Source organism: Aspergillus versicolor (genome assembly GCF_001890125.1).
Source record: "Aspergillus versicolor CBS 583.65 unplaced genomic scaffold ASPVEscaffold_1, whole genome shotgun sequence".
Classification (NCBI taxonomy): Eukaryota; Fungi; Ascomycota; class Eurotiomycetes; order Eurotiales; family Aspergillaceae; genus Aspergillus; species Aspergillus versicolor.
Window position 1 is genome coordinate 4,912,653 of NW_024467524.1, and position 23,701 is coordinate 4,936,353.

At 49.6% G+C, this 23,701-nt stretch overlaps 8 protein-coding genes across 8 annotated transcripts; 3 read left to right on the forward strand and 5 right to left on the reverse strand.

Moving 5' to 3' along the window:
• Positions 1–2,411, reverse strand: ASPVEDRAFT_37100 (triacylglycerol lipase family protein). The gene is made up of 4 exons (XM_040811390.1): positions 2,191–2,411; positions 2,000–2,130; positions 1,119–1,941; positions 1–1,059 (listed from the first exon to the last, which is right to left on the reverse strand). The coding sequence occupies exons 1-4, from the start codon at positions 2,257–2,259 to the stop codon at positions 223–225; spliced, it is 1,860 nt and encodes a 619-aa protein (XP_040663439.1). The 5' UTR covers positions 2,260–2,411; the 3' UTR covers positions 1–222.
• Positions 2,412–2,756: 345 nt separating this feature from the next.
• On the reverse strand, positions 2,757–3,861 carry ASPVEDRAFT_121156 (60S ribosomal protein uL6; the record flags this gene model as incomplete). The annotated part of the gene is made up of 5 exons (XM_040805860.1): positions 2,757–2,807; positions 2,860–3,037; positions 3,183–3,438; positions 3,536–3,583; positions 3,816–3,861. The coding sequence occupies 5 exons, from the start codon at positions 3,859–3,861 to the stop codon at positions 2,757–2,759; spliced, it is 579 nt and encodes a 192-aa protein (XP_040663440.1).
• Positions 3,862–3,912: 51 nt separating this feature from the next.
• On the reverse strand, positions 3,913–5,780 carry ASPVEDRAFT_303883 (glutaredoxin). The gene is made up of 3 exons (XM_040810352.1): positions 5,221–5,780; positions 4,702–5,155; positions 3,913–4,639 (listed from the first exon to the last, which is right to left on the reverse strand). Exons 1-3 carry the CDS (start codon positions 5,293–5,295, stop codon positions 4,323–4,325), a joined length of 846 nt encoding a protein of 281 aa, XP_040663441.1. The 5' UTR covers positions 5,296–5,780; the 3' UTR covers positions 3,913–4,322.
• A 486-nt stretch (positions 5,781–6,266) lies between these two features.
• On the reverse strand, positions 6,267–9,035 carry ASPVEDRAFT_120003 (uncharacterized protein; the record flags this gene model as incomplete). Its single annotated transcript, XM_040805758.1, has 2 exons — positions 6,267–7,174; positions 7,223–9,035. The coding sequence occupies 2 exons, from the start codon at positions 9,033–9,035 to the stop codon at positions 6,267–6,269; spliced, it is 2,721 nt and encodes a 906-aa protein (XP_040663442.1).
• Positions 9,036–10,985: 1,950 nt separating this feature from the next.
• Positions 10,986–15,378, forward strand: ASPVEDRAFT_59340 (uncharacterized protein). Its single transcript, XM_040815476.1, has 4 exons — positions 10,986–11,468; positions 11,576–13,193; positions 13,276–13,389; positions 13,448–15,378. The coding sequence occupies exons 1-4, from the start codon at positions 11,178–11,180 to the stop codon at positions 15,202–15,204; spliced, it is 3,780 nt and encodes a 1,259-aa protein (XP_040663443.1). The 5' UTR covers positions 10,986–11,177; the 3' UTR covers positions 15,205–15,378.
• Positions 15,379–15,465: 87 nt separating this feature from the next.
• ASPVEDRAFT_37106 (RXT2 domain-containing protein) lies at positions 15,466–17,862 on the forward strand. Its single transcript, XM_040811391.1, has 4 exons — positions 15,466–15,784; positions 15,856–15,977; positions 16,098–16,251; positions 16,331–17,862. Exons 1-4 carry the CDS (start codon positions 15,712–15,714, stop codon positions 17,572–17,574), a joined length of 1,593 nt encoding a protein of 530 aa, XP_040663444.1. The 5' UTR covers positions 15,466–15,711; the 3' UTR covers positions 17,575–17,862.
• Positions 17,863–18,128: 266 nt separating this feature from the next.
• On the reverse strand, positions 18,129–19,199 carry ASPVEDRAFT_37107 (bifunctional phosphatidyl-N-methylethanolamine N-methyltransferase/phosphatidyl-N-dimethylethanolamine N-methyltransferase). Its single transcript, XM_040811392.1, has 3 exons — positions 19,160–19,199; positions 18,445–19,101; positions 18,129–18,372 (listed from the first exon to the last, which is right to left on the reverse strand). The coding sequence occupies exons 2-3, from the start codon at positions 18,909–18,911 to the stop codon at positions 18,297–18,299; spliced, it is 543 nt and encodes a 180-aa protein (XP_040663445.1). The 5' UTR covers positions 18,912–19,101; positions 19,160–19,199; the 3' UTR covers positions 18,129–18,296.
• A 207-nt stretch (positions 19,200–19,406) lies between these two features.
• rgsC (putative intermediate filament protein (Mdm1)) lies at positions 19,407–23,668 on the forward strand. Its single transcript, XM_040811393.1, has 2 exons — positions 19,407–22,161; positions 22,209–23,668. The coding sequence occupies exons 1-2, from the start codon at positions 19,521–19,523 to the stop codon at positions 23,306–23,308; spliced, it is 3,741 nt and encodes a 1,246-aa protein (XP_040663446.1). The 5' UTR covers positions 19,407–19,520; the 3' UTR covers positions 23,309–23,668.
• Positions 23,669–23,701: the final 33 nt, after the last annotated feature.

Genomic DNA, 23,701 nt, shown 5'->3' on the forward strand with positions numbered 1-23,701 from the left:
TTTTTTTCAAATGCTGCCTTCTATATATCCCTGGCTCTTTCTGGTTGTTCAAAACGGCTTCTGTTCTATTAATCTATGGGCTCGGTAATACTTGAATTTCATCAACTCCTGTTATCAACCTGAGTTCTTGACAAATTTAATGGTACAGTACATAGTACTTATGGATACATCCTCGCGAGCTGCAAGAAACTTTACTATATGGATACCTAAATCGAACCCAAATCAGGAGTAAGGCTGACTAGGACTTGTCAATGGAACGCTTGGATCCCTATCCTTCACACCCGCAAGGTCAATACTATAGCCCCGTCGCTGCCTCGGAACACCTTCATTCGGCTGTGGTCGTGACGCGCCTTGTATCAAATATCCCCACCCCACCTCCGTAGTCGTTGCCTGCGATGGCACAGTCGATATCCCTTGACTCGGCCCCAGAGTTTCAGCAGCTGGTCTCCGTCTTCGAACGACTTGGTACCCTTTGTCGAGCTCGATTTCCACAGCGCATCGCACTTTCAGCGCGGAGACAGCAGGCCATACGCCGCGTTCACCCTTAAGTATCCAATGAGCTAGGCTAGCTTGGTCTGGGTTCTGGAAGAGTTTGGGGAAATCACGCAGTCTTAGGTCTGGAACTAGGGTTATGTGGGATCCCGGAACTGACTCCTCAATGAGAAGTCTTGCTAGTGGAGAGGGCAAGAGACCGATATAGTTGAGTTGGCGGAGTCGGTGTCCGATTTCAAGAGCAACCAGGCGAGTCAGGGGCCGAGCTATATTCCAATGGCCTGTTGTAGGCCGTTGGTCAAGGAAGTTGAGCTCTGAGCGGAGAAAAGGGATTATGTATGGACGTGCTTGGGAGATTATGAAGTGGTTTACGTTGAAGAGCTCAGCAATTCTGGAAAGCGGAGATTCGCCTTCTTCATAGTGAGTGTGGCGCCAGGGCTTGAAAATGACGTCCTCGCTGTGCGGCCAGGGAACGACAGAGCCGGTTTCATCCTTGCAGTAGATTGTCACGGGAGGGTAGAGGGAGTTGTTGGTTGCATTGGAAGCAACCGCGGCAGACCAGATTAGCTGCGGTTTCAGGTGGTTAGTTGGGTACATCTATAAAATTGGGAAAGGGGACGACGCACCACGTTCGGTGCCGTTAAGTAGTTGAGTAGGTTTGGTGTTCCGCTCCGGCCCGATGTTGCGACTGTGATATTCAAGATGCGTTTGGACCTAGCATATGCCTCTTCAAATGTGAGGTCGCCCAAGTTGGCGCGAACGCACTCTTCCAATACCTCGGCTTCAAGGAAGTAACCTTTGCTAGAATACCGCTTTGTACGCCGCAGTAGGGTCATCAGTCCACTATTTGCGAGGCTTGACGGGAGTAGCCACTTGCTAGACCAGGATGAACTCTGAGCTTCATCCCGTTGTCGGTCGAAAGCAGAAAGATCGATGTTTTCACCATCTAGGATCCCCAGCAGTTCTTCCTCGTTGTGAACACCAACTAGCGACGCGATGAGAGCTCCCGTCGCTGTGCCCGTGATAATACGCGGCAGGAGGCCCTGCAGATAGAGAGCCTTGACGACACCAAGATGACAAAGCCCGAAAATCGAACCACCTTGTAGTAGTAGCGTCGTTCTTCCAAATGCCTGACGCGTATCGTGTAGCAATTCCACCTTGGCCTGGGAGGTAAACCCGCTGTCGTGCACCGGGGCGGTCTGTACTGCCGTCACATGCTGAATGGAGAGTGCGATTTGTGTGATGTAGTCATCAATCAACAGCTTTGTGCCTGCATTGGCATGTAAAAAGAGTTTGGGTGAGGTGATATTGCCAAGGTTGCGGACGAGGCCTGATCGAAGAAGGTTGACCAGCGTGAGGATGTCGTCATCTTCCCGTGCGGCCATCAGACCTGTTAGCCTGCTCATAATGAGGCGAGAGTCATAGTGCTTGCTTGATGGATTTTGGCGCCTATAAGGTGTTAAAAACAGTAAAGGGGTTCCTAAATCGACATCAGAGGGTGTATCACCATAGATCCAAGCTGAGAAGCTCATCCAGCTCGAATGCCGCCTCTTCCCAGTCTTCGTAGTTAGTTGCTATTGTCAACTCATGGCGCAGTCGAGTTTGGGGAGACTTGGACCTCCACCATGAGAAGAGTCGCTATATAGAGACAAACAATCAGTACAGATCGGTGGAATGTGCGCAGTGGGTGGAGATTACTTCTCTCCAGAACAGCGTCACATCCAGCACCATGCTGATGATAGCAAGGATCAAAGCGTAAACAGCCATGGCGGGCGGTTTGAACCTAATCGCGGTGAGGAGATGAGGGCATTTAGGATATCTCCCCTCCGGTCTGATTCACATGCTTGCTTGCTATCCACGAGGTTGACAGGGAGGTCATGAGGGACGGGGTCAAGTTGTGTGAGGTGGGTTGAAGTGGGATGCGGCCTTACATCACAAGCAAAACGCCCACGAAGCACTCCCGAGTTCCAGCATTTCCGGATCTTTACCACTCACTACACATGACCCTAAAATACTTTGACTCGCGTCATGGTTTCTAATAAACGTGGAAGTGTGCTGTATCAAGAATGAACATCGTTTTTGCTCTACATAACACGCCCTGGCTAAGATAGCGCCATCTGTGGACACAAGGGGAAAAAAGTGCATATATGAATTTCATCGTCTTAAATTTTTGGATTTCATTTCGCTTTGCTTCCTGGTGCAATATGGCGAAAATACAAAGGAATCTCCAGACACCCTAACTACCCACCAAGCGGACATTACATCTATTCCTCAACGATGTTACCCTTCTCAGACACGTACAGACCGTCAAGGAACTGAAGCAATGGTTAGTAATATATTCCGTCCACTGGGTTCACTATCCCTCACCTTTCGGATATCCTTGTTGCGGACTCTGCAGATCTGCTGGATGTCGGCGGCACTCTGGGAAACAGCCTCCAGGGAGTTACCGGAGAGCTGGAGCTCATCCTTGACGTTGGGGGAGGCCTGGATATCGACACCGGGCTGGCAGACCACGCGGCGGACGTACTTCTCACCCAAGAAGTTACTGAATACAAATTAGCACAATGATCCAATATATCCATGCCGAATATGACTGGTTTGCGAGATTCAAAGAACTGAGTAATATATTTTACTCTCCCCCAAAGCGCGCACAACTAGCCCCATCTGATGGCAGAAAAAGGGTTTCATACCGGATCTCGACTTCGAACTGGCCAGTCTCGGCGTTCTTCTCAATGTTCACGTTAATGGGAAAGTGAGCGTAGACGTAACGCATCTTGTACTTGAAGCCCCTGGTGACACCGATGATGAGGTTGTTGATGATGGTGCGGACGGTACGGAGGGTAGCGACACCCTTGCGAGAGCCGTGGTGCATCTCAATGGAGATAAGGTCCTTCTTGGGGCGGCCGAAGGTGACGGCAATGTGAGAGAGATCCTTGGTGAGCTTGCCTATAAATAATACTTGTCAATTGCCATTCGACTCCAGGCACCAAAACTTTCAAGCCATGAAAGTCGACGATCTAGGGGCAATGCTGGGTATGCGTACCTCGGGGACCCTCAACGGTCACGATTCTCGAACGAATGTGAACCTTCACTATAGAGGAATTTGAGTCAGTCTGAGTTCAACAAGATGAGCACCACTACAATTCCTTCTTCGCAGCGACCGAAAAATCCGGCTCTTCCAAAGAGGTCGCAACCCATGACGCCGGCATATGACTCTTTTCTCTTTCCGGTGCGGCCAACAACCATCTCTCAATCCATAACGTCTTGTATCTTCCTCCTCCCAACTCAAAGTGCTGATAAAGAAACCAGGGTCGCAAGCTCACCATTGTCGGGAATCGGCAGCGTTTCCTCGGAGTGAATGTACCGCATCTTGACTGCTGCGTGGGCTTAAAATGTCCGAGGGGGCAGGTTGTCGTTGTCGTCGAGCAGTCGGGTCGTCGAGAAGATCGAAAATCAGTCGAAAGCCGCGCACACAATCTTTCCCGGTGGTGGTGGAGCGAAATCACGAATCACGGGGTTGTGCGTCGCTTAGCGTCGAATCGGGTTTAGCGTGTCCGTTAGGTTCTAGGGTTCCTCTTTCGTATCAAGGACCACGCCGAGTCTTCCTCGAAGTATACAGCCCTGTTCGAACGTGCATCTGACCTGCCAGGTCGCCGATTAGATTGTTGGAAAATCTGATATTATACATTATCACATCATGGATCATACTAAAATATATACAAGGAAGAAAAATAATGACAACACCGCTTCTTCAATATCTCTGCTATCCGCGCCAAGACCGCTCACCAAAAGGCAGGGTTTGCTGAAGTTAGTAGAGAACATTGCCAGGTTTAATCGGCACTGCCGGTCTCCCTCAGTTTGACTTCTTGAAGCCACTTACTACCTAAACTCTTCAATCTTGACGCTAGCTCTTCATGATCGTCTAGTGCAACGATATCATCCCCGCCGCCAATACTCCTCCCGTTCACTAGGATGTTCGGGACCGTTTGACGGCCTGTATTCTCACCGAGAAGCGCCTGTAGTTGCGAACCAAGCGGGTGTTGGTCCAGCTCGACAACGAAAGGAGCCGGTACAATCGAGTACTTTTCTAGGAGAATTGTCTTGGCTTTCTTACTAAACGGGCAATAGGATTTTGAAAAGATGATAACTGTAGAGCATCAGTCACAGGAACAACAGGAGAAACACAGCCGAAAATGGGAGCAAACTTACTTGGCGACCGCTTCAATATCCCGTTCAACTCAGCCTTCACCTTCGCTTGCTCATCCTCAAGTTCTTGCTGTTTCTTTTTCTCCTGTTCGTCCTCCTTGTCCTTCGTAGGTACGTTTTCAGCCTCAGCCTCAGCCTCAGCCCCGACCCGACCATTATCCGGGTCCTTCCCCTTAGGCACCGTCATCTTTGTCCGACCCGCGATAGGAATTTCCTCAGTATCCTGGTCCTCAGGAGCCTTTGGCTGCTCCTGTACCTCCGGTTGCGCCTTAGGGATCGCTGGTTCCTGCTTATCATCACCTCTATCGACGTAAGTATAACCCTCATCCGGCTGATCCTTGTTCGTATTCGGTGGATGATGTCCCGCGCCTGCGTTACCCGTGTTCGCCTTCTCCGCGTTAATTGCGGCAACGGTCGACTGGTAAAATTTCTGGTTTTGAACGCTTTGACTTTCACCCTGTGTATTCCCACTCATTAGATCCCACTGCGATGACCTTGTACTATAGGAGATGGGTTGCATACCGAGTAGTGCAAGTATAATATGAACACGGCCAGCGTCGTCACGATGAGAACCCGAATGCGCCTTTGGGAGATCATTTTGGAAGGTGAGGGTGAGACACTCCAATTCGAGATAGAAAGCTGCAATTACCCAATTATTATGGGATGGCGACTGTAGTTTTTAAGCGAGTGTGTATGCTGGTAGCATTGGTCATGAACTCAAAAGTAGAACATGCGCTGATAACGGGTTAGGTCATAGGGGGCCGGCACAAGTCAAGACCGAACATTTGGCGATCGCGAAAAGGTCTCGAGATGCAGTGTGTCTTAGGGAGTGGCCAAAAGAACCCTTGAGAACCAATGTTGGAGCCAGATAAACGATGTCTCCGTTGACAGTGTTGTCTTTTCGGAGTTCCCTGGCGCGTGGGGGAAGTTGAAATGAACCCCGAGGTGGCCCGTGCAGGCGGTACGCCGATACGTAGTTCTACTCCGTATGTGCACCTCGTGAGGGAGTACGACAATTTAAAGTCCGCAAACTATGGACTGTAGCTATCGAACGTGTTTACGCGGGAGCCTAGTGTCGCTGATATTTTGACCTGCAGAAGAACTGTGGTTCTATTCAGAGAGCATTCCGTATTCTTCCTCATCGTCACTAATCATAACTAACTGTAGAGCGGTCTCTGGTTCAACTCCTTTCTATTATGAATTAGATTATGAAATGTCTATGCTATCGGGGGTGGTTTGTAATCAATGGTATCATGATCAAAAAAAAGTGAAAAAAAAAAAAAAAAAAAAAAAAAAATGAAAACAATAGCAATAATAAAAAAAGACAGTGGTGAATATAAGGGGGTTGAGGTACATATAAGTAGATGCAGGGAAATCAAATCCGGTCGAGAAGATGGAGAACAACCGCAGAACCCGCAGCGGTAGCGCCCAAAAAAGAAACTCCCATACCACACAGCATAATGCCAATCAAGTGAAGGCCGTATAGTCATATATTCACCTTTTGATCCATGGTGGTTCCATTTGCTTTCTTTGACTGGTCTCTCTCCCAGGGGGGTGGTGGCTTAAGACTAGGCTGCAACCATGGCCCCTGAGTGGTTGCCGAGGGTCGCTCTGCGTTTGCCTTGGACCAGAGTCATCCAATCCTCCCATTCTTTAGCAATCTCCATGAGGACATTGCCCATTACCGTGGCCGAAGCCATCAGACCATGGCCCTCACCCTCGAGGACCCGGACCTCGCAACGCCGCATAGTCTGACCCAACCATCGGACATTCTCAACGGGAACACGAGTGTCTCGACTTCCATGGTGAATCACAACATTTCGGGTGATATCCACGTATCGAAATCCGATTGGTTGCTGACGCTCTAAGCAAACCAACAAGTCAACAGCCGGGTTAGCGTGAGTTGTGGCCAGTTCCCATATTTTATGCGTTAGTCGGTTATCGTAGTCTGATTGGCGTTCACGTTCCTCGGAGTCAATCACAGTCTGGCTGGTAATAACCTGGGGTTTTCCATCATTAGATCCATTGACGTTGCGAGTCACATGGATGGTATCCATTGATTTGAAGTCTTTCTCCGGCTGTTGTTTTCCATCTTTGGCTTCTAGAGAAATTGGACGAGAACCATCTTTCATGGTGGCACGACGCTTACTTCGTCGCGGAGACTTGGGAAGACTGGATGTCAGACTTGCGCTCGTGGCACTCATGAAGCTCGAATTGGCGATTTTGAGGAATGAGGTTGGCAAGGCCCGAAGGAACCGATGCGAATAAGGTACCGCATTGTTTGGAACAGGGGTCTTGTATGACCCAATGTTGGAAAGTTGAGAAGGGGGGATCCATGGCGCCAATAGGTGGATACGACCGCGGATATGCTGTGGTATTCTTAGAGCTGTAGCAAGAGCATAAATGGCACCCGCTGAATGTGCCAAAATAGAAAATTTGGTGACTTTTAAATGGTTACAAACGATTGCAACATCATCTGGAAGGGTTAGCGTTGTCATGCTCACAGCTATGGTGGTTAACTTACCAGGCCAGCTGAGGGGGGTCCCAGCATCGCTTACGTAAGGGCCGCTTTCACCAACTCCAGGTCGATCCAGCGTCACAAGTCGGAGTCCAAGAGATCGTGCTAGCTCGTCATAGAATGCCATCAAATATCTTGTTAACCCCATGCCGAGGCAGCAAAGTACCATATGACCTTTGGGATCACCAACTTCTGAAAACGCTATCACGCGGCCGCTCGTAGGATGACGTATCCTTTGTGTTAGCTTCGGCGAGGCTACATATTCAGACACAGCAAGATCAACCGAGTCTGCGCTTGACGGGCGGTCATCGCCCACAACTGAAGAACGGGCGTGAGAAACTGGACCGGATGGAGACCGTTTATGCAGTCGTGGTGCCTGCTGAGACTCCACGGAATGTCTGTTCCGCAGCTTCTCCATAGGATCTGGTCGGTCAAAGGACTGTCTTGTCGCAAAAGATTGAGATGACACGATTGTCGGTCTCTGTGCGACCTGGGGGCTATTGCGAGGGAATGATCGGCTTCTCCCAGTCAGAATAGCTGGAGACGGAGCACTCTCATCAATGATCAATTCATGCTGCACGATGCTACCATCGGTATCACTCCGCACCCGTGAGGGTGGCCGTTGCACGCTGGTTGGTTCTTTTGTCGGATGTTGTGGCGCATTATCAGTTTCAAGCTCGCTTTTTATTCTCTGCTGTTGGTCTTTCAGTTCTTGAATCCTCTTTGTCACTTGTTCGGTTTCGTTGCCAACGCCTGAGATACCACTATCCGTTTTGATTTCCTTGCTAGCGGTTGATGAATATCGACTATGACGGCCGCTTTTATGGTGTTTCGGACTGGAAGAATAGCCGTGTCGTAAGGACGATTCTCGAGCAGGGATAATTCTTCCACTTCCAATTCCCCCGGGTGTGCTTGGTGCGCTGTCGTGGTTGCTTTGTAACGAGGGGCGTTCCATTCCTGTAGGAGTACTGATAGAGTGCTCCCGGTATGCATCCACTGCAAACTGAGTGGGCTTTCCTTCTTCAACCACGTCGGCCATTGAATGTAGGGACCGCAAGCTAGCCCTACTGCGCGGGACGTTGTGCCTTAAGCTGTCGGTGTAGCTATTTGTTTTGCGAAGCCTTTCGATTTGTTTGTCCTTCTCGCCAGTAAATTCGCGCGACGGTTTTTTCAAAAGGCTTTTTAGACTTTTTCTAGAGCTTGTCGAATGGATACTCGCCGCTGTTGAGACTTTTTGAGGGCCAGGTTCCGCTGTGATCGTGCCAAACGCAGGATCTTCAAATGTAGCCCTATAGGAATTATACGAACTCCGCGAGGTCGGCCTTCCAGCGGACGCAGGTCGCTCGGGATTCAGTTTGAACTTGGGAGATTTCGGTGATTTTGGAGACGGTGGCGCCCGTGCCATGCGAATAACTGGCGATGCTGCGGCATCATCTGGGTGCAAGAAGGGACTATGTGGCGGCTGTTCCTCGGCTGGGTTGTGAGAGCCGTAGGTCACACCAAACCCATGCTCACTAGGTGGGTGCTGGTCGGAAACGTCAAGGTTCTCAGGTGGGAAATAAACTGGGGACGAGGGGTTGGTTTCCGAGTCAATGCGCGGGACGTTCAGGTCGAAATGCGATTGTACGGGCACGGAAATTGCTGAAAGGGAGGATATTAACGAAGTAATTACCTCCGGAGAGGTCGGGTCAGCAGCTGCAGAAGGCTTCCCAGTATGCGCGCGTGAGCGGTCGTTGTTGCGACGTCGAGCGAGGAGCGAAGGCTGAACAGGGGCTTCCGGGGTGGTTGCGGAATGTTGCTGGTTCTCCGCACGATCCATGGCGACTATTGACCGGGCTTATTATAGGTAATACTAGTAAGGTCTCTCGGAATGTTGTCTCTCCACCTCCTCAGACCCAGTGGACAGTCACCGAAGACAATATATGCGAGAGAATAGTGCGAGTTTGCATGATCCAGTGGAAAAGCCAGGAATCGAAGGAGGGCGGAACTCGGCCAACGGCGTGGATCAATAATGGCTGATTAACGCACCACGCGCGTGCCAGTGAGGTTGGAATTACGGAGCAAGTGAACCAAAACCGGAAGATTTGGAAGAATCCAGGGCGCAGGGAAAAGGCACACTACTCCTTGCCGGACGGTTTAACTTCAAGCCTTGAAGGTTTCCGTTTGGAGCTGGAGAAACGAGGGAGGTGGAACTGCAAGCGCAGATCTAGACAAATGAGACTCTCATACACACAGGACAATAATGAGAAACAAGAAAAGCAACGAGGGCCTAGCAGTTAAATGAACTACTAAGTGTTTTTGAGATCAGACAAACGATTGGGGACGGCAAGACGAGATATCCCAAAAAGGAGGTCGTCAGAAATTGAGGCGAGATAGGCGCTGCAGATAAAGCTCAGTGAGGGGCAGAAGGGATCTCAAGTTTATTGATGATGAAACGGAAAAAAAAAAAAAAAGGCGAGGATCGTGGAGGGAGATAAGAATCTGGGAGAGAGCCAGGGCAGTAAAAAGTCGAAATGTCCCCCCTCCAATAAGGCGCGATGTGCAGCAGTGTCTGTGACTCTGCGACCCCTTGGAGGATATCTTTTTCATCCCTTGAGAGGGTCGACCAAAGGGAATCAAAATTCTCGAATCAGGAATGGCCCTGTGCTGAAGCCGGACCCCCAGAGACCCACTGATCCTTTCCCAAAAGCTGTAAAACTCCCTGCTGCACGCTCCACACAGTTCGCAGATCCAAATTTGAGGACGTGCGACTCACGGTAAGTTGCCTGCCTCTGCGCTCCTCGCACTCGAAACCAGTCTTTCCAACCAGGTGGCGGAGCGCGAGAAGACCAAGAGTTGCCCTGGGAGCAAACCTGGGGATGATCGGGTGGGAGCAGAACAGATTGGCCGGCTTGTGCTCCTGTGATGAAACTCGATCGTTTCGGCGGCTCTTGTGCTCCTCCGGACAGGAAGATTATTGGAGATCTAATCTAAACCATGTTCAATTACATGATGTCGAGTGACGCCGGAGAATGCACGGCACAGGGCTCCATCAAGTAAGGTTTTAGTGTCGATTTGCGCTGAGACGCCTCGTGCGTGGAGCAAAGCTTCTCTCTGCAGGTCCTTGATTAGTCTCTGCATGTTCGTATGGAAGGCTCTCTCGTCTCCTTAGGTATGCTTCACTTCGAGGCAAGGCCGGTACAATGGTATATGCAAAGTTGCAGACCATTGCGAGGGGGCCATGAGCTTCAGACTGACAATGCTAATATACGTCAAGTGTGTGAGATTTAAGACAAGAACCCCGAGATAAATACTAGGTTCAATCGTACCATGTCGCTAGGCATTGGAAAATAAGTAACTAGTTAGCAGTTAGGTGCTCAGGGTTGGTCGTATCTACGGAAGATCTACTAGTTAGTACAGTATTAGTAGTACCATCATATCCGGGCATATTCCATCTGAATCCTGATGGACTAGTGGTCAGTATATATATCACGCACTCGTCGTGCCTTGTAGCGACATCATGATGGATAGTTGAGTTACAAGGCGTGTAAAATACTACCGACCATGCCTGTCGGACTCGAATTAAAAAGAAGAAACCATGGAAACAACCAATCTCTGCGATGAGTTCTCCCAAGGGTTTCGCTAATCAAATTAATGTCAAATAAATATAAAAATGAACAATGGTTAATAATAATCCCACGCCAGTTGAACGGAGCAAACCTCCGAGCTGCTATTCAGGCTGCGGCTTGGCAAAACACGGTCTGTTGCAAGCTAGCCTAACTTGAGGCCCTGACCACTAATTGGGCCCCGCGCTTCTCCACGAGGACTTCGACGACAATTGCATCAACAAAGCTCGCCCACGGCGCCCACAGCTCTCAGATTGCGCCCACAGCTTCTATAATCGGCTCTAGTAGCCGTATGAGACATTGTTATCCCAAGATATGCGGTGACCCGTCGCTGTCCACAGCAGTTCTGGTCCGCAATGGACGCCTACCCTCAACCTTATGTCGCCAATAACCTCCCATTTGTTCTGCTCTGTGGCCTCGAGGCCGATGATGCCAAAGCCGAACTGCATACTGATGATCCTTCATCTCCGTATCCGCTTCTGAAAGAGAGTGGCATTGTAATAGAGTCGGATTTCCCGCCGTTGGAGGGGGAAGTTGCGGAGGAATTGCGGGGTGTATTCCTTGCTGAAGATGCGTCGCGACGGCCCCAGGACGATGCCTCTGAGAAGATAGCCGGGGTCGAATATAAAATAAAGTCTGTTGGACGGGTACGTGCTCTATTTATTCGAATTCACCTGCACTATTCGCATTGAACGTTCCTCCCACGACCCTCGACTTCCCTCCATCACTGATGAACCTGCTAATTCTCCCTTAGAATTACAGACTCCCTCCGCGCAAGGCGAACCCTCCCCCTACATCTCCACCCACGAGCCCGACGGCTAGTCAAGACCATGGCGGACACCGTAGATCTTCGCTTATCCTTCATTCGCCTATATCCCCGTTGACGCCCAGCTCCCCAACGTTTCCCGACGGCATAATGTCACCTCTGTGGGCTGCAAAACACCAGGAGTTGGTTCCGGCTGTGGTGATAAACTTCTTCCCGTTTTGCCTTGATTCGAATATGAGCTCTTTGCGTGACAATCAATTGAAGATAGAAATCAATAACCTGAGAAAAGAGTGGTCCGCCTCCGGCTACAAGACCCGCGTCGTTGTCGTTCTTCTGCCAGAGGAAGCTAAAGGCGAAGACCTGGGAGATGTCGACGATCGGATCATGGGGATTCGGCGGGCAACTAATCTGGAGCAAAAATCGATATTCATTATTCCACCCGACGTGAGCCCCGAGGAGCTGAGAGAATTCACAAGGTCTCTACTCTCCATTTTACAGCCCTCGTTGATGGAATATTATCGGGATCTGTCCAAACACGCTCGTAGAAAACGAAATAGGGGCAGTATACCACCCCCAACGGCCCCGCCAACGAGTGGAACCTCTCAAACATTGTCGCTTCAAGGATGGAATACGAGGTACGAATTTAAAATGGGGATATTTGCGGAATTTAGGCAGGAAATAGATGCGGCTCTTAAAAATTACGAGAGTGCATACGATACCCTGTTTGGGGAAGAAGTTTTTGAAAACATCGCTGGCTGGGATCCGAAGTTCAATGATGCACGACTGTTAGCGGACACCCTTGCCATACGCATAATCCGTTGCCTACTACATACCGGGTATACGACTTCTGCAGTACGAGCATGGGTATATCACCGGAGTCGTATACAAGACATTGTGAACAGGCGAGGGAAAGGGACGAGGAACTACGGGTGGGAAGCCTGGGAAGCTAGGTGGTCACTGGTGATGGCTCAACTCATCCATCAAGCTCACATACCACAGTTTACATCTGTTGGAATTTTCCAGGATCAGTATAATGAGCAAAACTCGATATTCGTCCCGCACGAAAAGGCGCATCCTCCGGGGAATGAAGTCGCGCCGTGGGAACAGCTTCACCACGAGGGATACTGGCTATATCGTTCTGCAAAACATACTGTGTACCGGCGAGCCTTGGCGGAGCAAATCCCCCCGGAAGATCGGATACCACCAGGACAGGCTCCTGCATCTCAAATAGCAAACAAGGCTTATCTCTATGACACATATATTGCGCCAGAATCTCACATCGAAGCTTCGCAGACTGGCACTGGCGGGTTTGACCATTCATCATTGATATTAGATGCTCTCAAGGCAGCACTGGCCGAATTCTCAAAACGAAATCAAGTACGAATGACGGAGAGTCTTAGTTTGGAGATCGCAGAGGAGTACATGCGCATGAACTCGTGGTTAGAAGCCTACGAAACTCTCCGTCCGCTTTGGTCGGCGCTTACTTGGCGGCATTCTGGATGGTGGTATCTTATGGAGAAGTTTGCCTGGGCCTTGAGAGAATGTGCACTGCGAGTTAACGATAGTGAAACCGTTTTAAGGGTTGACTGGGAATTGCTAAACTGCGGTAAGTTTTTTTTGCCTCCTTTCGGGTTTTTCTTTCCTTTCCTTTTTTGCCCGTGTCTTCTGACATTGCAATCGTTCTTTAGCGCTCCCAGCGCGGCCTAGCTGGCATTACGACATTCATCGAAGCCTGGAAGACCTCCCGTCAGAAAAGCCGAAGCCATCTATTGTGGTTAAAGCGGAGGATATTGTTTCGAGCGGTAAGATAGGCTCTTAAAAATCGCAAAGAAGTTAACTAACACCAGGGCCTTCATTTAGTTATCGCAACCTTTGTCTTCCAGAAAGCTGAAGGCAATGTTGGTGAACCGTTACAGGGCCAGCTCGTATTGAGGTCCTGTGCCCAGAAGTCGTCGGTTCCCATTCGCTTTGCGGTACTTAAACTCGCTTTTGAGGGCTGCCTTCGCCCAATCCGGCTGCAGTCGGACCAGAATACAGATGCAGACACATTTACTCCATGCATTATATCATCACCTTCCCTGCGCGATCCGAGCGCTACTTCTGATTCATCTGTTCTTCAGTCGCCCACAAGTGCGCTGACTGCGCTTACTGGGATTGCCGATCTTACTATCGGGCCTTCCCAAACTAAAGTGTATAATTTGACCTCTATTCCTCGGGAAGCAGGAGAGTCTCGGGTGGCTTCAGTGGCTCTACTGGTTGCGGAAGAGGCATTTGAGCTCACTTGTGCTATCACAGATCTGACCCAACAAGAATCATCTTGGTGGCAGGAGACGGCAAAGGGGCCAACTCGTAGGCGAGTCGGCAAGGGCCGTGATATTAACCGCTGCAAAATCCTACCCAAGCCACCTAAAATTCGACTAGCAGTTCCAAACATCAAAGACGTTTATTATACAAATGAACGTATTGTCCTCAACCTTCTAATCGACAATGAAGAAGATGAGGCTGCGGATGTTATTGCTGAAACCAGATTATTCGGCAGCCCTGATTCTTCAGCTAAGATTTCGTGGCTCGACGAGGATACATCTCCTCAATCTGGATCTAATACGCCGGTAGAAGAAACATCTCACTTTGTCAAGCGGCCGATTGGGACCGTACAGCCCGCTTCCCAACGTGAACTGCCGGTTGTTCTTTCTAATACCGAGAGCAGTTCCGAATATGAGCTCGAAGTGTCCGCTGTATACAATCTCGTGTCTGACGTCCAAACTCCCATAATCGCTACTACACGGTTCACTGTACCCATAATTCGACCGTTTGAGGCAAATTATGAGTTCCTGCCTCGACTTAGTCCGCTGCCATGGCCGGACTTTTTCGCGGTTGCTGATGACTTGATCGGATCTCAGCAAGACTCGAAGCCGGGAGGGCTGCAGCAAAGGTGGTGCCTTGACACGAAGGTCGTTTCTTTTGCCCGGGAGCCGCTGGTAATCGAGAAAATGTCAGTTGCTGTGCTGAGCCTCAACGGTGGTGTTAGCTCTGAAATCGGATTTGAAGCAGTTGTCAGTCCGGACGAGTTAGTAATTCGTCCTGAAGAGCTTCGCCACTCCAAATTCATCTTGGATATCCAGAAGCTTGTTTTGGGTGACCGGCGGCCTACTGCACTTAACCTCGCGCTAGAAATCCAATGGCGAAGAAGCGAAAGTGGCTCGTCTTCTGCAAGCGGAGACCTGACAGTAACCACACTCGAAATACCGCGGTTTGTGATACCGGCCGGTGAACCCCGCGTACTCGCTTCTGCCATTCCATCACATAGGCTTTCCGGGCTGATACACATGGAGTACGCCTTGGAAAACCCGTCACTGCACTTCCTTACGTTTAACCTGACCATGGAAGCTAGTGAGCATTTTGCTTTCAGTGGCCCAAAGACAATGGTCGTCCAGCTAGCACCTGCGAGCCGACACACCATCCGTTATAATTTGTTGGCTTCCAAAAAAGGCTTATGGATCCAGCCACAACTGCTCGTTGTGGATACATATTTCAATAAGTCTCTACGGGTGCTCCCGACGGAAGATATGCGGTCAGATAAAAAGGGAATCCTGGTATGGGTTGATGCCGATGATTAAAGTATGTATATAGAGAGAGTATTATGGTGACAGTCAGATTATCACATTTTCGCCATCTTCACCATTTACTATTCATATAAGTAGAAGCATGCAGTATGACAAAACAGGATGGCTAGGCTGATATTAATGAAGGAGTAAACAATGTTCTCCTAGGTATCCGTAGTGCGACTTATTAACCCCAGGCATGAGCATTGCTCTCACGTGGGGTGTCCTTATCACCATCATCAGAAGCGGACTAGCCCCGACGATCGGGACGGTGCCCGCAGCTTTCCCGTTCCGTTAGGCGGAGAGAGGCCGACTGGGAGAACGACGTTGAGGGAGGCTTTATCTTCTTCTCTACGATTTGAGCTGGTTTGCTGAGTTGGTTTCGGTTGCAACTAGACCATCTGCCAAGGCTTTTGAGACTTTAACTTGAACTCGTTTGCAAATTCCCAAATATCGGGGTTTTCTACCTCGGCGCCTACACTCCACTCGTGTTCCAACATAGCCTTCGTTCAAAACAGAGACATGGCAGCGCAAGCGGCTCTAATCGCCGATACCATAGTGGGGATGAAACGGGCCCTTCGCAATGAAAATGATGGTATGTTTAAGTTCCCAGTGCCCAAATTTTTCGTTATTTCCGAGAGCTTTCTCTGACCTGTGTTTCTTCAGATACGGGACCCGATGATCCAATTATGCAACCGACGAATAGAGGCAACAAGCTCCAGGCGAATGCACGATATGTGAAAGAGGGCGCTATGGGATATGTACACCCTGAGGATCTATATAAACAGGTATTATCTGCTTCTTAGCTTATATCCGCCGGCGCCGGTGCCGGTCTCGTCGGATTGCACGGGCCAACGGCGCTGGGCCTGAATTGCAGATGGCTGATTGCAGTTGAAATTTGGATGCAGAAAATTGAACATGCCGGGTATACACGATATATTCTTCAACATAATCCTGTGCGCTACGACTCGGAAGGCGACGAGCTTGATGACGACGATGAAGACTCAGAAGCAGATGCAGCTGTGGCGGAAGAAAATCCATTCTCTGAGATCGCACTGGAACGTAAGTGAAAACTCTTTATCCAATTAAACATAGAATTTTACTGCAAGATTTGCTGACTTTATCAATGTTGGCTATCTAGATTTTCTATGCCCATTGAAGCATCCATCCGAACTTCCTTCTCACCCTTCGTTATCGCATGCATATACTTCCAAGGCTCTTCTACACATGACACAGGCGATTGAGACCAAGTTGCGCCAAGAACGGGATTTGTTATGGCGGGCTAGGAATTTACATCGGCAATTCCTTGGTGATGGACGTTGGGCACCGTGTGGCCTATTCGAGACGCCCGAAGACAGGTTGATTTTTGAACCCCAAATAGTTGACACAGAGCACAATTCCCCTCTATCAGAATATGAGACAAACGGGGTCAATGTCTCGGAACAAAATGAACCTAATAACTCGAGAGACAGTGCCCAAAATCCACTGTCATCTGCACCCTCTCCAAAAGAAGTCGAATCACTACCACATCAGATTGACATACCCGAAGACGCAGCTAACGACGTTGAAATGGCAGTTGAGCCAGCTGGGGTACCAGAGAAAGAGTCTCGTGTTCTCGATACCGATCACGCGAAAGAGCCAAAGTTTGAAGAAGTTGATACAGTTGTGGGCGACCTTCCGCAGCATTCAGAATCTCGAGACGGTGCAGCCAAATTAAATGGCGACAAAACAGATAAATCACATGGCGATCAGGATTGGATTCCAGATACGGATGGGGCTGTTGACAAAGAGACGAAAGAGGACGATGGTGCTGACCCAGACCGTCAAAATAAGGATGTTATGGAAGATGAGGTAGATGAGGTAGATGAGGATATTGAGATGGAAATTGGATCGTCTCCGGAACCCCCAAGGCGTATGACGACCAGAGCTCAGACCAACGCAGGCCAACCCCAGCAAGACCCCGAATCCGAGCATGCTTCCCCATCCATTTCTAGTGATGCACTCAGTTCACTCCCTACACCTCACCCCTTATATCTCGTGCCCGAATCAGTTCGCCCAGACGTCAATTTCGGCCTACCTCCCAATGAGGCCGAGGATACGCGCCGGCTTCTCTGGTCATATGTCCAGAAACAGGAAGAGACGGTGCGCGGTTTCGAGCACATGCTTGAGACTCTTCTACGAGCTTGCCGGATGAAAGAGGACGTTTTTGAATGGTGCAAAGCGGAGGGTCATGTTGGTGAATTGAGTGACGGGGAAGATTGGTATGACCGTGAGAAGTGGGGTCTTGCTGAAGGGGAGGACCTAAAGAAGGGTGCGGACGAAGACGACATCGAACCGGTTGAGGAAAGCCGATCGAATAAGAGAGGCAGGGGCCGTCGTGCCTAATATGGGGTCATCCGTACTCGGTCTCCGACCCCTTTGCTCTTCTCATCCATATGTGCTGCGTCGTCATACATAAATTTCATAGCGTGGAGTTGGCGGGTATTTAACTCTCGGGCCTTGTTTTGGCTAAGACGTGGGTGGCTGTCATGTCAAATGGTTTATACCCTCTCCGGGCCTTCACTCGGATGGCCTTTATACATACCGCTTACATGTCAGACATTCGTGGAAATGACTTATTCGGCGTTTTTGGGATATTTAACAATAATATACGTGATACTCGTACCATGCGGCAAATTTCTTAATTCGTAATCATTTAACGAAATAACCATAAAATCACTTTGCTTTAAACCTATTTTCTATATGCATTGCATGGTCTTCACTCTAAGTATATACGGTCTTAAAAATATCTTTAGGGGCATTTCAAGTCCCATTTATGCTCCTGTCATCCTCTCGATTCCATGTTGAATATCACCCTGCCCTTTTGTTCTGGCCTTATTTTGTCTTCAAGAGCTAATATAGAGTTCTCACACCCATCAACCCAGCTTCGGGCCACCTTTTTTGTCCTGTACCTGGTCTTGTCATGCCGAGTTAATTATTCTCCCCCTTTCATCTTCATGAATGTTGAATGCTCAAGTCTTAATCTCAACATCGGCCTCTTCTATCCTTCGTTGAACTTGTTTGTTCTCTGCTTCTAAGTTTGTCGTCAGGAGCAATGGTTGGGCAATTTACTGGTTTTTGCCGCCTCGTTTCGACTTTGCGCGCTCGCGCTCGCGCTTTGCGTAGATTTCCGCGGTGAAAGGACTACATGTTGCATGATTAGATGCACCATCTCAATCATACCGAAAAGTATGAAGACGGGGCAGAGGGACTTACTCCTCCCACTTCAAGGCAAACCAATAGAGAACAAAGACAAAGGCCGTAAGCAAAATGCCCGCAACCTTGCCACTGTAGAGCGCAACGCCCAGGAAGTTTAGAGTACTTCCCCAGTACATTGGGGAGCCGGTAACGTTGAAAGGGAAGCCCGTCACCGGGGCATCCATTAGGATACCAAAGTAATCTCCGAGGTAGGTACCGGTGACGCCAAGTGCATACATGCTTGACAGAACGAGGACAGATCCCACGGCAAAAAGACCGCCGCCGAGGATGGGTTGGTGCACTGGGGCATAGTATGGCTGGTCTTCCAGAGCCAACTGGTAGATGTGGTCGCGTAGGATTCCTAGTGAGAAGATGGTGGCGGCGAGGAAGTAGCAGCCATAGTATGGGCTACCAAAAATACGAGTCAAATAGTGGCTTCGATGCTCTACGGATAGTATTAGAAGGTGCCCGCCAGATTGTCGCATTTGGGGTGTTGGAGGGATGGGAAGCTACCGGCACGGGCAACAATACTGGAGTCCGCCGAAGCGGCCGAGGTTAGCAGTGAAACCGGATTGCAAAGCATGGAGTAAAGCAATTGCGAATCGGAATTGCGGTTTGCAGATGAGAATACTTACTTCCAGAATATGGGGTTGAATGCAATGGACAGCGCAGCATCTAGAGGATCAACAATTGAAAACCAAATGCTGGACGTGAATAAATCAGGGAAACATACACTTTAGCGTATCCTGAGAGAAATCGACAAAGTCGGAAAGGGGCGGCATATTTGGGGATGTCGGGGCTGAGGAACTGGAAGACTGAGAGGAAAACAAAAGGGAGAGAAGGGAAGAGGAAGACGGATAGCAGAGAATGGGGGAGCGAAGGTGTTGGCAAGTGACGTCGTCATCATCAGTGCCCCACACCGCCTGCCTTGTGCCTCTCCGCCTTGAGATCAGCCTCCAACTGCCATCCTTTGATGGACCCCAGACGCTTTCCATATCAGTCAGTGTTGGCAATGCGTCCCCTTAGGCTTTCACATTTTCTCTCTTGACCTCCATGAGAAGAGACCCAGCTAATATGCAAATGGTGTGACGAAAATGGCCGTGAAACGTCGCGAATACATCCTAGCGGGCTTTGGTGGTTTCGTCGCTTGGGGTTTTGCTGTTCACTGGCTCCCTGTTCTTAGATATCTTGGATATGCCTTGGCTCTGGGGGCCTTCATTTCCTCCGCCGCTATCTTTGGCGTCGTACTCCTCACTTCACGAAACTCATCCTCGTCTAAAACTAACCAGTCTAAGAACCTACCTGTCGCATTCGTCGCACGCCGGCATTGGCAGAAGGAGGTCCAAGTGTTGCAGAAGCACTCCAAGTATCATGCGGAATCACTATATCCACAGTCATTCATCGTGTCTGAAAGCATTGATGAGATGCTCTCACTTATATCTCGTGACTTCGTCTCGTCATGGCACAGCGGAATCAGCCCGAACCCCACCTTCCCCAGTGAGGTGGACAAGGTGATACGGACAGCAATTGGGAATCTTCGCGATCGGCTCGTGGCAGAAGATATTGTATCCCTTATCGTCTCTCGAATATTTCCTATTTTGACTACACATCTGAAAGAGTTCGATATCGCAGAGCGATCTGTACGAGGAAAGAACTTGACTCGCAATGTCACTGAATCTGAGGAGTTGGATCTTGCTATCGCGAGCAAATACCGTGATGGCCATTTACACCCGGCCGCCGTCCTTTCTCTATCCGACCAAAAAATAGTGGAGCAAGATTATTTGCGCAAAATAACCGTTGGATTACTGCCCCAATTGTTCCCGGAAAGTGTTCTTAGCAGTCGCATTGTCTCGGTACTTGTGAGGGAAATTGTTTCTTGTGCTGTCCTCTTTCCACTTATCTCAGCAATCTCGGACCCGGATACATGGAATCAATTGATGGAAGCCTACGGTCGAACTGCTCTTCAGGATCGGAAAACTGTACGCAAGCTCCGGGCTGCCTTGGACGAACATGCATCCCCTGCTCCCAAATCGAAACGCAGCCATCCTTTCCCACGTCTCTCGCCAAACGATTCCGAGCGAGCTTTCGAGCGGTTTGTCCGAACTATTCGACGCTGCAATAACCTGTCCGACGCCCGGCGGTTCAGAGCTCTTGTAGCTAGTCAATTGAAACGAGAGTCGATGGTTGAAGGGCAGGACCCCGTCTACCTTCGGCGACTCGAAACCGGCAAAAGGGTTCTCGATCAGAAAGTGGCCAAACTTTCGGCTCCTAATGACCAGTCGTCTCATACCGCTGCTGCCGTTTCACACTTCCGGCGCAAGAGCTCATCAGCGGCCCAGGATGCGTCTCTGGTTGAAGTGATGCATGATGCATCGGGCCTATCGTATTTTATGGAGTTCATGGACCGTCAACATCTCATGTCTCTCGTGCAATTCTGGATCGTGGTTGACGGGTTTCGTAACCCGCTTGAGGATGACTTCGGCGACGAGTCATCGCCCAGTTCTAAATCGTGGACAACCGCGGACAGGAATGACATGGCTCTAATTAGCGAGACATACCTTACAAAACCTGAACTGAAAGTGACAGAAGAATCTCGTCAAATTGTGAAGGCCTTCCTAGGTGCAGGAAAGCGCGCCACTTCCGAACAATACCGTAAAGCTCGCACGGTGATATTGACCACTCAGTCTGCTGTGCTGGAAGAGTTGCAAGATGTTTATTACCCGAAGTTCAAGCAGTCGGACCTATACTATAAATATCTCGCGCTCGATGACGGCGCACATAGTAGCGGCGTCGCTGTGCCGTCCCCGTCATCTCAACAAACCCCTGTGGGCGCCCTCGAAATTCGGGAAAGACGCCCTCTTCCTCCATTGATGAATCGCACGACGTCTCATCCGGGTTCCAGGCCGAAAAAGGATCTACGACGAGCTGCCATTTCGTCGAATGACGTTCCTAGCTTAGGGAAACTCTTTGACGACGAAGAGCCAGCGAGGGGGTCAATAGACTCTGAGCGTTCAGTGCCACTGTTCGACGATGACTACGATACAGATCCGCTTGCCATGTCCACCCAGAGCCTTAACCGAGACACTCCGCACGGCGAGTCTGAGAATAGTGAAAACAGAATAATTGAAAACATGGAGGCGGCTCTTAATGACATTATCACGAACGAGCCTAAGCATGGGAAACTAGAAGAATTGCCTACCAATGATCTAAACCAAAAATCACCTCGCAGTTCGACTGAAATTCCTGCAGCGGATGGTCGAGACGATAGATTGAAGCCCAGCATTGCCTCCTTAGGACTTTTGGATGGGACATCACGCCGCGGAGTGTTTGATGACGACCTTTTTCCTGAACAGCAAAAATACCTTGAGGATGAATATGAAGAGCCAGAGGGCGCGGACGCCAAGGATTCTGCGGACGAGGTTCACGAAGCAGCACCAGGAGATTTAGGATTGACGGAAGCAATTCAAGCGCTCACGACAGACATTGAGAAACTCGGGTCGCAAGAGGCGGTGGTCGACACCTTGACTCGAAAGGCTGAACTCACGAACAATACAGCCGAGCTACGGATTCTACGAAAGTCTAAGACAAGCATCCAACGAGAGCTTCATCGCAAGGATATGCAACGACAACAGTACATGATCCAGGAGAGTGACAATAGCCTGTATGGCCGGTCGAGCATCCGAATTAAGTCCATTGTAGTGGGGAAAGAGGAGGATGGTCGAGAGTTTGCTTTGTGTATGCTTGGCATCACCCTGGTTAAATTCCATGGCTGACCTCTGCAGATGTTGTTGAAGTACAAAGAAATGCTGGGGAGCAAATGCCAGCGGCCTCCTGGGCAGTAGCACGCAGGTATAGCGAGTTTCATGAACTTCACCATCAATTACGCATACGATACCCATCTGTGCGCCAGCTAGAGTTTCCCCGGCGACGAATGGTTATGAAGCTTCAAAAGGAATTTTTACAAAAACGACGTTTAGCTCTGGAGGCATATCTTCAGAAGTTATTGCTTCTTCCAGAAGTATGTAGGAGTCGTGACTTACGCGCTTTTCTCTCTCAACGAGCCATCATCCCACGCAACGAGGCACCGCCAGATGGGGAGACAAAGGACCTAGTGACCCGTATATACAACTCTGTTGCCGATGGAATGGATGATTTCCTCGGGAATTTCGGCGTGCTCGACCAACTCTCAGTTGCTGGACAAAATCTCATATCTGCCGCCACCAGCCAACAACAACAACAACAACAACAACAACAACAACAACAACAACAACAACAACAACAACAACAACAACAACAACCATCTACCGTTGTACCATCGGCGGCTACCTCTAGCCTTTCTACTGAAGATGCTGTGACGACCGCCGAAGCTGAGGCCGAGCTAAATGCCTTTGAAGATCGCGAACTGGAGCCTTTTATTAAGCCTATCTGCGACCTCTTTTTAGAAGCCTTCGAGCTCAACAAGGGCAATAATTGGCTCCGTGGCCGTGCAGTCGTCGTCGTGCTCCACCAGCTCCTCGGCGGTACCATTGAGCGTAAGGTTCGCGAGGGCGCGCGCTCTTTAGTCCAAGACGAACATCTTCTACGCTACCTCGCTCTGGCAAAGGGCTTACTCTGGCCTGGTGGGACTTTTCACCAGAACAAAGTCCGCACGGCCTCGGAGCGTCTCAAGAGCCGCACAGAAGCTAGTCTAGTCCTTGCAACACTCGTACCAGATTTTGCGGGCAATGTAGTCGGGCGTGCAAATGCTCAGGCCGCGGCGAGGAGAATCTTCGCGACAGTGAATAACCAGCGATTGAACGCGCATTTGATCTTCACACTATTAGACGAGATCGTCTTGGTCTTGTTCGGCGGGGACAAGGCCACTGGGCGAATTCGACCATGAAAAAACACATAACACATGACATGAATATTAGACGATAATGACTCGCATGGCTCATGATGGCGACGACATCCCTTCATTGCTGTATCTGTGCATTTAGAAAATGAAAGGCTGGGGCTGGTTTCAGCCCACTGTCGCAGACTGCGTGATGTTTGATTCGCGATTCTCATAATATATAATGTCTCTGATTTCCCGCCTTATGCTTTCCCCGTCCTGAGATTAGTAGCGGTGTATTTTAGACGAACTTAAGAAAGGAGGGCACATCGATTCCGGTTGTAAATACTTAGATAGGGCTGATATAGGCGTGATACATAGATAGTACTCGTACTCCGTACCCGGTCGTGATACTTGTAGTATCGGCGGTTTCGTCTTTTTTGTTTTTTTTTTTTTTTTTTT